Raw genomic sequence first — 12591 nt, forward strand, 5'->3', positions numbered from 1 at the left:
GTTTAGAAAGATATTGCAGGACAAGCGTAACAGAATCTGCATAATTTACACATCAATGATAATCCTACAATTATGCACAACACACTAACTAGTTAATTCATAGAATTTACCACGCTCAACTTGACATAACCACTAGAATATCAACAAGTGCAACAGGCGAGCTGCAGTTCCTAGTGAACTAAATTGAGGTCACTGAGTCACCATCACTACTTTCACTGTCACTGCCACTACTGCCACTTCCGCTCCTACTCCCACTGTCACTGCTACTGACGCTACTGCTGTCACTGCCCTCACTCTCACTGCTACTGCTTGAAGTCGAAGATTGCTCCCGTCGTTCGCCCGCAACCTGGGCTCCGAGAGCTTCAGCCGCATCACAACCCAGATTGCCTTCGTCATCGCTAACATCTACATTGGCAATCTCATCATCATCTTCATCCTGATGGGGTACATTGATGTCGATGCTGCTGTGAATTTCTCTTCTGGAAAGATTTTCATCCTTTGTTGCTTCATGGCCATCTCCACTGTCGATAATGTCAAGATGTGCCTCTAGTTCATGATTAGTCAGGTCAGTCGATCCCTTTGGGGCGCTAGAACTTGGAGGTAGCGTATCAGCAGTATTTTCATCTTCAGGTTTCAAATCTGCGAAGCAGACATGTACATAGTCACCTTATGTCAAATAGAACTAAGTATTGGGGAAGCGAACAGACTCTGCCATGATCGTGATGTGATAGTGTCTCAATTCGGATTTTCCAAATTACCTTCCATTGGGCATTTTTTGCTTATCCTAGTCCTAGTCGACTATCAACACAGTCCTGAGTATTCAATTAAGAAAGCCACCGAGAAAGCTATTATTGCACCTAAGACCAACCAATTGCACCAGTTCACACAGCTATACAGTTTATGCTAGATAGCGTTATGAACACGGTCAGAGAGAAAATATAAATCATCAACCATCATCAAGATGTTGTGATCATTCATGAGCATAGCAATTTAAACATACCTACTGCCTCCGAATTGTCCATGTCAATCCTCTCCACTTCAACCTGTTGGAATACGACGGAGTTCAGAATGTCAACATACAATGTCATTATGTGGCGTTCAAAAAATACTGGTACAACTTTCACAAGAAGGTACACAACAGACTAACAGAAGATACTAATAATACTATATGCAGCCTACGCCCACATAGAGAGTTCCCACTTGTTTGAGCAAAGCATAACAGTGCCCATAAAGAAGGTATCTATTGGAATGAGCTATATCCATAGGATGATCTTTCCTTCAGATGGAAGTATGATTAAAAACACCTTCACTGCTCTAATCAAAATCACACCTCATACGCCTCATATGAGTTACGAAGCCGTAATTTTAGTGCCTCAAGAAACACACACCAAAAAATAAAACTCACCGGCATGTGTTGAGCCTCATCCTTGTTGAAATTCTGAAGGTTTGCTGCATTACCATCTGGCGGAGAACTAGATTCAACAGCTGGACCAACTGCTACTGCAGCTGCAGACTCACCGGGCACCCGCATGTGCCTCAACCGCTTCACTGCCCGATGCAACCGCTCCAGACGGAAGGTCTCACCATCAAAAAACAGAACCGCATCGTTATCCTTGTAATCCTCGCCAACTCCATCGAAGACCACCTTAGGCTTTCCGTGTTGGTTGTTCTGAAACTCCACAGAGACCCGGTTGTCCTTCTTCTTGCGAAGCAATCCAGGTTGGTTCTTATCAACAGAAGCCGGCTTAAATTCATCTGCACAGCACGTACTATACAAGTCAAACAACTAATAAAGCTAACAATAGTACTATTTGCACAGTCCACGCATCCAAACAACACTTGGGAGGTAGAGGATCTAACAACTTAAACGGCCTCCCAGTAACAGCTAGTTTTACTTTGAAAAGGAGGTACCATCACTAGAAAACCAGAAACCATACAAGGAAGGTCCTTTCCACCTCTATAGAGAAGAGAGCGGTAAACTTGTATTCTGCAACCGAGTTATCCATTGGGAAGTTCGGTTGGTTCCTCTCCCCCTCGACTCTCACATATACTAAGCATCTTGTCACTATTCCAACTATTTCCGCGTGCTACGCCACCAGAACAGACATACCTGGTAGCACAAATAGATCCTGCATTTGCTTTTCTTCCCAATAGAAACGCGAAAAGTTACAGAAAGGACGAGGAAAATTCGGAGAACTTGAAGCTACATACATCGTAAAGTGCAGAACTTGGAAGAGGGATGGTGGTGTCCGAAGGACGGACCAAGGCTGATGTTGTACCATCTATCCGGCACGGGAGCGATGCTCGGCTCGTCCTCTTTGCTCATGCTGGCGATGTTCTTCGCCACCTTCGCATCACGGAATCGAAAGCCCCAAATTCTAGGGTTCTTGTTGGGCGCTGGAAGTTAGGTCAAAGCAACATTGAATTGAATTTTCGGAGGAAAGGGTCGCAGGGGCATTGTCGTCCTTCCGGTCGCCACTCACTTGACGGTAAGTAACGGTAAAAACTAATAACCGCCTGGGGCTTGACTGGGCCGTAGGAAATAGACGGCGAGGCCCACTCTAGAAGGAGCTTAGTAAATCGTGATTAGCCTTCGATTACCTCAAATGTTCCCTTAATCATGTATTAACATCGTCAGCTAAACGGTCAACATCAGACCTGCTCCATACTATGGACCCAGTAGTAATCTGAGCCGAGCCTTCTCTGTCGAGGGACGAAAGAAGATGGCTCTCACTTTCTCCCGTTCACTCAGCCACTCGCCATCACTGCCGCAGTTACAGAGCTCGGCATCATCGATTCCGCTTCGCAGACCGCTCAAAACGCGGACCAGTGCCGCCTCCACAAGACTCTTCGCCGTCCGATGTTGCTCTATTTCAGGTCCCGGCAAGAACGACCTCAGGACGTGCAGGAATTGCAAGACCCAGTTCGACCCTTCCCTCAACCACCCTCGTGCTTGTCGCTTTCACACCGCCCACTTCGGAGGTCGATTGCTTGCTCTCCCATGTCTCCCGCTCTTTTTCTTGTTTCGGTAGACTCTGAGACTTCGTTATTGTCCTTATCCAACTTCCAAGATATTTGGTCGGAAGATTTTGGTAATTTTCGGGAAAATGGACGAGCTGGCGATTTTGATTCTTTGGCGGAGTTTGGGAATTATGGTGGCGAAATGCTCGAGTCAAGGATTTAGCTGTAGCTGGCGGTGTGGTGGTACAAATGGCCCAAATCCACTTAATTTATTCACCCCTTCCCCAAACCCTTCTTTTTGGGCATGATTTGGGTGAGTGTGCTTGTGCAAGGCCAGAGGTTGATTCAAGAACTTTATGCTGCTAGAAGGCGCATCCAATTAGATAATATGTATTAGCCGATCCTTTAGAATCAGCTGAACTCTAGAAATGATTTGATGGCGAATTGCAATTACATGGATAGGATGAACAAAATCGAAAAACCCTGCTGCGGAACTACCGAGCAGGCAAGATCGGTCGTCAATCAAGTGAGGTTACAGGACTTGAAAATGATTCTGATGCCATGATACCCAGCTGTTTGTTCCAATTTGTAGAAAATTCATAAATGTTCATCAAGCATATTGCTTGATAGATCACTGATGGTCCATCTCACTTGGGTCGAGGTACTTTCACACTTCGGTGCACTTATACATTTTGGATTAAGAGCTTCTGATTTCTAGTACCTTAAATGCTCGATCAGCCTCCAGGATGAAAGCACGCTGCCTGGGCTTTTCTCAAATAGACAGTGCAAACTGTAAATTATATCCGAAGTGCAATGTCTCAATTTTCTGCAAACAGTGAATGAGAAAACGGAACCTTTTTTAACATAAATTATTAAAAATGAACTTCCTGTATTTCATTTTGCTTTAGAAGGTCTACAATGTTGAAATTTTAAGCATCTTTCGTATCTGATCCTGCTTTATCGGTTGTTCTCTTTTAACAAGCTTTCTAAGCATGACCAATGAAACACTTCAAGTATAAGCATTGTAGGCTTTTGCATACATATCAGTCTGGTAATTGGTGGAAGTGGTGGTCAACTCTACCAAGATTTCCTTACTAGCAGAAAGTTCAGTAGAACTTGTATTATATACTCGAGTACTATCAACTGAAGCACAATAGTTCATCTTTGTGCCACTGTTGCTATACATGCTTAAAATTGATAGTTACCATAATCTTGAATGGAATCTATAAAATTTCCAAAGTATCATGTATTACTGGAAATACGCCCATCGGAGTGCGGTGAAGCCCATGATCTTGTTACTCAAATTGGATGATTATCAGCCGAGATTACATAAACCATGCATTGTGCTAAACAGTTGCTTGATGATCTCAGTTAATGACATGTATGAAACCAGCCTATCGTTCTAGATTTCAGCTCATGCCCAACTTTAAAAGTCTGGTTATGGAAAATAAGACGTGTATTCCTTATAATCGCCAATACACTGTTTTTGAACGATTTGAGCCAGTTTGTCTGTTTATGTTGTCATTTGTCTCATGTGCATTTTCATGTGAGGGGTGATCCAACGTGTAATATTTTGTGCTGTTCATTTCTTCAGGGGAAACAAGGAGGAAGTTTGAGAGTGTGTACAGTGGAGGCACCATGGATACTCCAAACTCAGGCAAAGTTTTTCAATATTGGCACTGCTGTGGATCCGAAGATCCCTTTGACCCTGGGTGCACCGCTGCTCCTCATGCCTCATATGATGACTAGTACAGCTCTTTCTTTTCTTTTGTTCAATCGATTGTTCAATTGATTCTTGTTGGATATGTGCATAAAGCCAAATCCTTTTGATGGTAAAATTATTTGCCTGTCTTGGTTTGGCTGTAACTCTAATACTGATCGATGTCAGAACGATTAATTCTTTGGTTCTCTCGGGACCCCTCCCTCAATCATTCGTTCTTGAGGAAATTGCGTCATATTTTGTTTAGTGAGAGAATAGTCATTCAGCTCAAGCTGCCTTCTTGATGCACATTCTGCGGCAAAACAGGCATATATTCATTACTGATTCATGTCAATTGCCTTTTCCTTCTTTGCGCCTTCTTTGTATTTTATCTCATCAGTAGAAATTAGTCTTTTGGTCCGTAACCACCATAAGTTCTACTGTAGACAGAATTCGACTGCAGACGAGATGTATATGAAGGAACTCATTTTATTGTCCTCTTTCACAACTCAATGAAATCCTGTTTAGCAACTGTAGGCACCCTAATAAAGTTAACTTTGATGCTAGTTAAACATGTGGGTGTCAACAGCGAAAGAGTAAACAGTATGTTGGCCAACGCATGTGATCTGAATACGGTCAATAACCAAAACAAAAACATTGTCCGTGGAAGCCAATAGTATTAAGTAGACAAGGTGGGAATTGTTTTTTGTCTTTCGACTAATAGCCTAGCCGTAGCCACGTTAGTCAATTCATGCCGGTTGAGTCGTAGAAACGTTGGCATTGACAAGGTGAAGTTTGAATGGAATCTGGAATCAAATCAACTGCAAGTATCGGGAACAATTATTGCAGTTTAATCTTTCAGAAGGTGATTTGTGCTGTCGTCGGTGCACTCATTCCATCATTTTTAAAATCTAATCAAATTCTTGTTCCTATTCCGACACACAATCGTTCGTCAATACGAAGTACGAGGACTACAATGTTTGGCCACGATTGTTGATCAGTCGAATTGCGATAATTTTCACAGCATAGGTTGTGCGACCCCCATCTAGTCTGCGACATAGCGAAACAGTAACTCACTGAAATACTGAATTGAAGTACTCAATAATGCTGAGCTAATTCGGCATTTAATAAGAAGATAGAACTAAATATCAGTCCAATAATGTCATAATATGTTGATTACATATCCTGCAGAAAACATGTTACCATTGTGAAAGAGCCGAATGATTCCAATGAACTAACTACTCACCCCACTCAGTACATGCATTTCAACCACTAAACTTAAGGAATTAGGCATTCCATTCATTGCAGTCTCACTTATTCAACAATTGAGATGCACTTAGAACTGGAATGATCTCGTCTTAACGTGCGTATTCAATAGAGAGAGCCTACATCACAAATGGTTAAGATCATTCAATAATTTAAAACGGATCGAAAACGTACTTTAGTGCATTACTTGAAATAGGAAAACGAGCACAGTAACAAGAATGATAAATGGGAGAAAATCGAAAACAAGTGGCGGGATTTGAATTCTTGACCCGCGCTTTGTTATCACGTTAAATATACCTTCTTTTTTTTTGGTAAAGCTTAAGTCGCTAGGAAACTGTTGACTTTGAACTTACTATATGTTTTGCTTGACGTTATTGTTGATGCCTTAAAATTATCTCCGTTGGAATCTGCAGTTTTAATTTGTTTTGTGTATAGTCAACTCTACGGCTTAAGTGGGGGAGTTACTAACTAAGGAGATGGCCCAATCATTAATTCAATTAAATACTGAAATCGCCGACCATTGCCGTCATTCAGATTCCCAGAGCACCGTTCCCTTACATCTTATTGACAAGTGGACGGCCGAGATTAAACAGTTTCAGATCAGCATTTGTTTTAGCTCCAGCGCAACGCGGAAACGACACGTGTCCTTAACCGAAGCTTGGTCCCCAACTTCCTAGTCCGGCGTCTCAGTCTCAGGAAAATCCGTTTATTTTAATCATCACAGACTATAAATACAGAACCAATCCTCTGTTTCTTCCATCAACACGTTCTCACAAAACTAAACTCGACTCTACGCAAGATCTCTCAATGGAATCGACTTCACTCTGTTCTTCTTCACCATTCCTCCCCTTGAATTTCACTACCCGCCAATCCCACCGCCCGAGATTTAGTCCATTCGCGTCCCGAGGAAGGAAGCACGACGCCGTGGTTTTGGCTGCGAGACGCGACAGCAATGAGGGGGGTTGCAGCGGGCGGCTCGCCGACGAGGGCATGATAATCCTGAGGAAGCGGATTCACGAGATGAAGATGATTGAGCGCAATTACGAGCCCCCCAAGGATTGGATGGAGTGGGAGAAGAAATACTACACTTGCTACGACGAGTACGTGTGCAAGTTCGTCGGCGTGTTGCAGTCTCGATTGATGAGCACTAGGCCGAGCGTGGCTGTCGGGATGCTAGCTTTCATGATGATGAGCATCCCGGTTTCGACAGCGGTGATCTTATCGAGAGCAGTCGAAGTGGCCATCAGGGCTTGGTCGGCCGTTAGTTTGAATTGAAATGTACATAGAACAGATTAGATGCCAAGTGAAGCGATAGTGACAACTTTTTTGCCTTCCCACGCTTTGGTCTTGGGGCAGAACTTCCTTTTCTGCTTGTATTTGGATCAAGTGAGGAACTTCTTTTGATTTACTGTACGAATCTTGATGCACCAAATCTAAGATTGATTATATTTCATTAGTATGAAACGTGTAGATTATTCTGGTCGAACGAGGATAGAGCATGTGTGCTCTGTCTGAAAATTAACAAGAATGTGATTCTTAATTGGCCTCCGGCATCAACCACGCTTGCTGCTCCTGAGTCCTGATACGCCTCCATTGAGCCCGTCTCCGACTTGTATTGTATCTGATCACAAGCGCTACAGGAGGATGAAAGTCTCGGCCTTCCGATTATACGAAGGGTCTGCAAAGACGGACGATTCTTTGACCTTCTTCCGGAAGTGTTCGAACACGGGGTCAACCATTTCTCCCCCGAAATGCGCCTTTATGAGCCCCTCCCAGCCGGCTCTGAAGTGCATCATGGTCACATCGGCCATCACTTCAGATGCCTCCGGATGCGGCAGACGAACCAACGGACCCATCCTCTCCATGTTGAATTGCCCATTTCGCTTCACCAGGGCCTCCATCTCCGCCAAAGTCGGATGGTAAAGGGGCAAGTTGAATGAGTGGATTTTCTCTTCACAGGGCAGTCCCTTCAGGATTAAAACACCAAATCAAGGATGAAATTGACCATTTGACAGTTTCTTGTACATTTGATCGCATATTTCTCTCTTCTAACTGTAAACATCACCATGCAATTTGAACTTTTTATAACCTTAGAAGCTCTCACGTTTTGGACCAGGATACTTGTTGAATATAAGCATACTCAAATCAGACGAGAATGCAAACAGGGCAAGCGTGACCCGAATTAATTCACGCAAAAAAAATTACAGCTTTGTGTAGCGAAATGACCATCTTTGTGAACTTCATCTAGACAAACCCCAAATAATGTTGTGGACGCATGAGAAGTAAATCTCGGCGTTGCAAAGACTTACAGAGCTCACGAGATCCATGAGAGCAGATTCCATAAGCTACATGAGCGCATCAATAGTGCATTTGGAACAAGTCGGTGTGGTTGGAATGAGAATGGCCATTAGTCCTCCAGAGACCAGCTCTGCTGCTCTTGCATTCAAGAAAATCTCCATGTCATTCACGAATTGCTCGTGGTAAGCCTCCACGACCTCTTGTGGCGGCGTTTGCTGTGTGAATCCTCCCCTTGTTCCAAGTTGAAGACCCTGCTTCTGTTACTTGCAGCGGCACTCTCGATAGGAGTGCATAAGATGAATTGATGAATTGAAGAGAAGCCCTTGGGAATAATCGACCGTGGAAAGAGCCCGGCACAGCGGAATCATGGTAAGCTTTTTCCATGGGGAGGGACTTGAATAGCTTGTTGAAATCGTTGGTGACTTGGTCATTAAGGAAAGCTTGGAACTCGAGGTTCTTCAAATCAAATCAAGACCCTGAGATTGGCACTTGTGCTTGATACATTCTATAACTCTTTCCACGACAAAGTACGTGTTTGGACCGACGGAACATCCTAAGTCTGCTATCCTGAATATCGATGAAGTTGAGATTAACGCCCCCACATCAAGCTTCTCTGTGATCATCTCGTCAATCATTTTCAAGGCAACATCTATGCCTCTTCTCTGCAAACAATACATACAACTTAGACTGATTATGAAGGAAACAGAACATAGAGGTTAGACTAACTACGTTGAACTTACCTGCAAGAAAGAACTGTGGGAGTAACTGTAGATGCCGCCACCATTCATGGGGAAGGACTCAACACTGGCCATCTCCCTTTTCCCGTGGAGGTGTCTCTGCGCAAATTGGCTCGATTTCAAAAGCACCGAAAATAATTCATCTGGAGTTTGTATAAATGGGATGAGATCGTCAGGTCAGTCGGACCGCACATGTCCAATTTGAGCAGACCGCCGACAGTAGGCCCTAGAGAGAAAGATGGAACCACAGGGAAGATCAAGTGCAAAAGCACCAAACCCTCGATGAAGTGAAGGTCTCTCATGGCCGCGAAAGTTAGAGTGAGTCCAAACGGAAGGCTCCAAAATAATCAATAAGTGCGAAAGTAAAACAATGTCATGTTTTGTCTGCATGATTTCAGGAAGCATCCCAAAAGGTACCAGCTTTACTTAAGTTGTGGCTCCTGGTCCTTAGTTTCTGTCTGCTTGGCTCAAGAGCATCAATGAGACTTCGCAGTGCAGTGATACACGACGTCCATTATGTTCCTATTACGAAAGACATAGGATACTGAACTGATTGTTGATCGCATATGGCATTGAAACGGATACCAAAGAGACTGTTCATTTCTGGTAGTGCGATCTGAGCGATGTTTCGAGCTAGCTTTCCTTCGATGAGACAATTTTTACCTCTCTCGACCGGCCAAAAGCATGCTATCGGCACCTGGACTGGACTATGGGATTCATGAGGATTAACTTCCTAGGACTTGATCACGAGAGCTCGCCTCGAACGGTAATTGAACCAATTGAGTGTACGTGGGGTTCGTATGTTGTTTTGCTGAACATTAATTCGATAACCTAGTGTTTGTAGCATTGATATACAACCGTCTTCCCATCGTTGTCGGACTCCTGAATGAACGACTCCCATTTGGGTTTGTTCTGGTTAGAACTCTCGACTCTCAACACCTACTGAAAGCCAAGAGAAAACCAGAAAGATCAATAGGTGATAGCGACTCATATCTAAGGCCCTTAAACGTCTAATATCTCATGGGTTCATTGGCACATATATATCTGGCCGGATCGCATTTACGCAGTGCAACGAATCGTATGATGTCTCCTTCAAGTAATCCTATTATTGGTAAAAAGCCATCCTCTAGCTGCAACTCCGATCTTCATTTATTGCGAAAGAGGCCCTTGATGGGTGAGAGAGTGTGTGCGCGCGCGTCTCTGAATTCACATATTCTTTGTCGACCTTCCATGTTCCTGAAAAGCTTGTGTGTTTTCCTTCTCAAGACATCTTTTGCGCACCAGGTGATATAGCCATTGGCAAGGGGGAGTTAGACGCAACCATTCCCAAACAGTCAATTTCTTGGTTTGCTAGGCCATCATCGACCTGCTGCAGATTGGCATCGAGAGTTCTCTTGGGCTCTTCAGGATACGGAGGGCTCTCGCATCAAAGTTAAATTGATGAACTTAGCATGGAATGCTTCCCGAGAAAGCATGTTGGTCTAGCAGAAACAATTAGTGGGCTTGTCCATGATAAGATTTCTCCTCATCCTAGACTAGCTGGGGCTGAAATTTCGATTTGCTGTTGAAGTTGCATTGGAAACTTGGCTTCAGAATGGGAAAAGAACTCACCCAGATGATGTGACAACTTCGTGTGGGAACCGGAGAATCGATGCTGAGTCATATTACTTGAAACTCTCGGCCTAGGAGCATATCTGAGAAGTTGAACACGTTTACCGCTGCGTACTCTTCCAGTGAAGCTCTTTAGAAGTTGAACTTGGCATTCGATGGGTTGAATATCGAAGGTGCTCAGGGAATGCTTGCGGGGATAGCTCAGTGTTACTGGTATTGTTAACGTCGGTAATCTTGCTCAATCCGGAAAAAATAAAAAAATAAAAGAGATGCTCGAATTGGTATGACCTTATTATATGCCGAATAGTATCGAAAATGAGCATATCAAAACTCACAACGAAGCACGAGTTGGTTGCCGATTGAGCTACCCGAGAGCTCGGGTCGCTAAGAGCTAGCAAGTTGTCTGCAGTTGCACCTCCTAACAAGAATGTCGAAACAACACCCGATTCTACACAGCTACTGATCTACTTTCTTGAGGACAAATACCCAGAGACATTGTTCACATATAATAAGCTCATCGATCCGAGTAGTTAGATGGGGATACGATTCTATCGCAGCTTCGAAACTGGATTTCGACAGACCTCCTTCCACAGTTGTACTTTGAAGGAGTACGAAAAAACGAACAGATCACCTGATGGAATAACTTCTGGTTGTGGGGTGGTTGCTGGCTTCTGAACTATTCATTAAGCTTTGACTCTTACTGTAGACAACTTAGAATAATGAACAGATAATGTAGGTAATGAGATGAAGGAGAATGAGGTGTGAAATCATGATAGGTTGACAGAGGAAAAGCATTGAATGATGAGCTGCATTTCAGCGTGGCAAAGTAACCGACACCGTCACCCAGCTCACACCCTTTTCGAAGTTAACATTATAATAAGTAAAAACAATAAATAAAAGATTGCTACACTAATAATTTAATATGTCTTCAAGTAAAAGCTGACCACGAACGGGAGATCAACTTATTAACCTCGCATTGCAGGGCACGCATTGCGCTGCTGCAAGAGACGAGATTCAGCAGTTCTTTGGGGGTTGGTATTGAAAGCAACCACCGATGAGGTTCACACCATTTCCGTTTGCCTTGTTTCTAGGAGATGGAAAGTCAACATTTAGGCGGCGAAAAGAGGATGATGAAGAGATTTTCCGCTGCTGTCGAGTAGCTCGGAAGGATGCAGCGAAAGGCTTGGTCCGGATCGGTCGTCTATGTTCGGCCAAAATGAGTTCACATCTATGTTGGGACGGAGCATGTATTGACAGTAATCATAACTCTTTAAGAGTTCATTCCATGTACCTTAATGAAGTCTAAAAGCCATACGCATCAGCTGTAATTAAGCTCTGAGGAAGCAAAATCGACTAGCTCATGAAAAAATGGAAACGACATCGTAACCGACGAGTATTGCGTTCGGGAACCATAGTTTCGGCAAAATCTCAGTTTGGCTCACATCTACCACGGGGAAGGATGAGGCGTCTAGAAAGAGTTGAAGACAGTTTCCAAGAAAGGAGGGGTTCTAGTTTTTGCTTGTTTCTTGCTTAGAGAGACGGAGAAGAAGTTCTCCCCAGACATGCACCATCCGCAAGTCAAATCTCAGCTCTCACAAAACTCAAGAACTGTATGAGGAAGTAGAAATGCGGCAAGGTACTTTGCAACCTTTTTACGCACTGAAAAATCACCCGACGGAGAGAAATTACTCGTTGTATCCTCATAAAAGTACTGTAAAAAATTCGTGAATCAAATAAGAAACGAGCTTGAAAGTTTGAGTAAGTACTTCAAACTATAAAGTACAGATGGACTTATCGATGTGATCAATCACATACCGGGCTCCAACACCATCCACGCAACCTCATCTTTTGAACGATCAGGTAGCTTTCCCTTAAATTTATGTGATTGTTGTCAGCTTACCAAAACTTCTAATATCTTCATGTTCGAACGATCTAATTACCATTTACTAGTTATTTAACAAGTGCCCCATTGTCACTTATTTATGAAGCATGCTTAACGAGTGTTTTTGTTGTACAGTT

At 43.4% G+C, this 12591-nt stretch overlaps 4 protein-coding genes across 4 annotated transcripts; 2 read left to right on the top strand and 2 right to left on the bottom strand.

Annotated features, from left to right (window-relative positions):
- Positions 1-27: 27 nt before the first annotated feature.
- LOC115737157 (suppressor protein SRP40-like) lies at positions 28-2489 on the bottom strand. Its single transcript, XM_030669158.2, has 4 exons — positions 2212-2489; positions 1406-1755; positions 1001-1043; positions 28-639 (listed from the first exon to the last, which is right to left on the bottom strand). The coding sequence occupies exons 1-4, from the start codon at positions 2324-2326 to the stop codon at positions 179-181; spliced, it is 969 nt and encodes a 322-aa protein (XP_030525018.2). The 5' UTR covers positions 2327-2489; the 3' UTR covers positions 28-178.
- A 123-nt stretch (positions 2490-2612) lies between these two features.
- Positions 2613-5034, top strand: LOC115737166. The gene is made up of 2 exons (XM_030669171.2): positions 2613-2982; positions 4556-5034. Exons 1-2 carry the CDS (start codon positions 2724-2726, stop codon positions 4708-4710), a joined length of 414 nt encoding a protein of 137 aa, XP_030525031.1. The 5' UTR covers positions 2613-2723; the 3' UTR covers positions 4711-5034.
- Positions 5035-6682: 1648 nt separating this feature from the next.
- Positions 6683-7385, top strand: LOC115736099. The gene has a single exon (XM_030667623.2). It carries the CDS (start codon positions 6734-6736, stop codon positions 7199-7201), a length of 468 nt encoding a protein of 155 aa, XP_030523483.1. The 5' UTR covers positions 6683-6733; the 3' UTR covers positions 7202-7385.
- A 175-nt stretch (positions 7386-7560) lies between these two features.
- Positions 7561-9036, bottom strand: LOC115736108 (loganic acid O-methyltransferase-like). Its single transcript, XM_048273547.1, has 3 exons — positions 8965-9036; positions 8737-8886; positions 7561-7893 (listed from the first exon to the last, which is right to left on the bottom strand). Exons 1-3 carry the CDS (start codon positions 9034-9036, stop codon positions 7561-7563), a joined length of 555 nt encoding a protein of 184 aa, XP_048129504.1.
- Positions 9037-12591: the final 3555 nt, after the last annotated feature.

The sequence above is a fragment of the Rhodamnia argentea genome, chromosome 2, assembly GCF_020921035.1.
Source record: "Rhodamnia argentea isolate NSW1041297 chromosome 2, ASM2092103v1, whole genome shotgun sequence".
In the NCBI taxonomy this organism is placed as follows: domain Eukaryota; kingdom Viridiplantae; phylum Streptophyta; class Magnoliopsida; order Myrtales; family Myrtaceae; genus Rhodamnia; species Rhodamnia argentea.

Bases quoted from the DNA above. Each gene is read 5' to 3' on its own strand.
- LOC115736099 (XM_030667623.2), top strand. From the start codon at position 6,734: ATGGAATCGACTTCACTCTGTTCTTCTTCACCATTCCTCCCCTTGAAT.
- LOC115736108 (XM_048273547.1), bottom strand. From the start codon at position 9,036: ATGGCCAGTGTTGAGTCCTTCCCCATGAATGGTGGCGGCATCTACAGT. The intron at 8,887-8,964 runs GTAAGTTCAACG...TATTGTTTGCAG, and splicing joins CCCACAGTTCTTTCTTGCAG to AGAAGAGGCATAGATGTTGC. The intron at 7,894-8,736 runs GTTATAGAATGT...TTAATCCTGAAG, and splicing joins CGTACTTTGTCGTGGAAAGA to GGACTGCCCTGTGAAGAGAA.
- LOC115737166 (XM_030669171.2), top strand. From the start codon at position 2,724: ATGGCTCTCACTTTCTCCCGTTCACTCAGCCACTCGCCATCACTGCCG. The intron at 2,983-4,555 runs GTCGATTGCTTG...TCATTTCTTCAG, and splicing joins TCACACCGCCCACTTCGGAG to GGGAAACAAGGAGGAAGTTT.
- LOC115737157 (XM_030669158.2), bottom strand. From the start codon at position 2,326: ATGAGCAAAGAGGACGAGCCGAGCATCGCTCCCGTGCCGGATAGATGG. The intron at 1,756-2,211 runs GTATGTAGCTTC...CGTGCTGTGCAG, and splicing joins CAAGTTCTGCACTTTACGAT to ATGAATTTAAGCCGGCTTCT. The intron at 1,044-1,405 runs GTGAGTTTTATT...GTATTCCAACAG, and splicing joins ATGAGGCTCAACACATGCCG to GTTGAAGTGGAGAGGATTGA.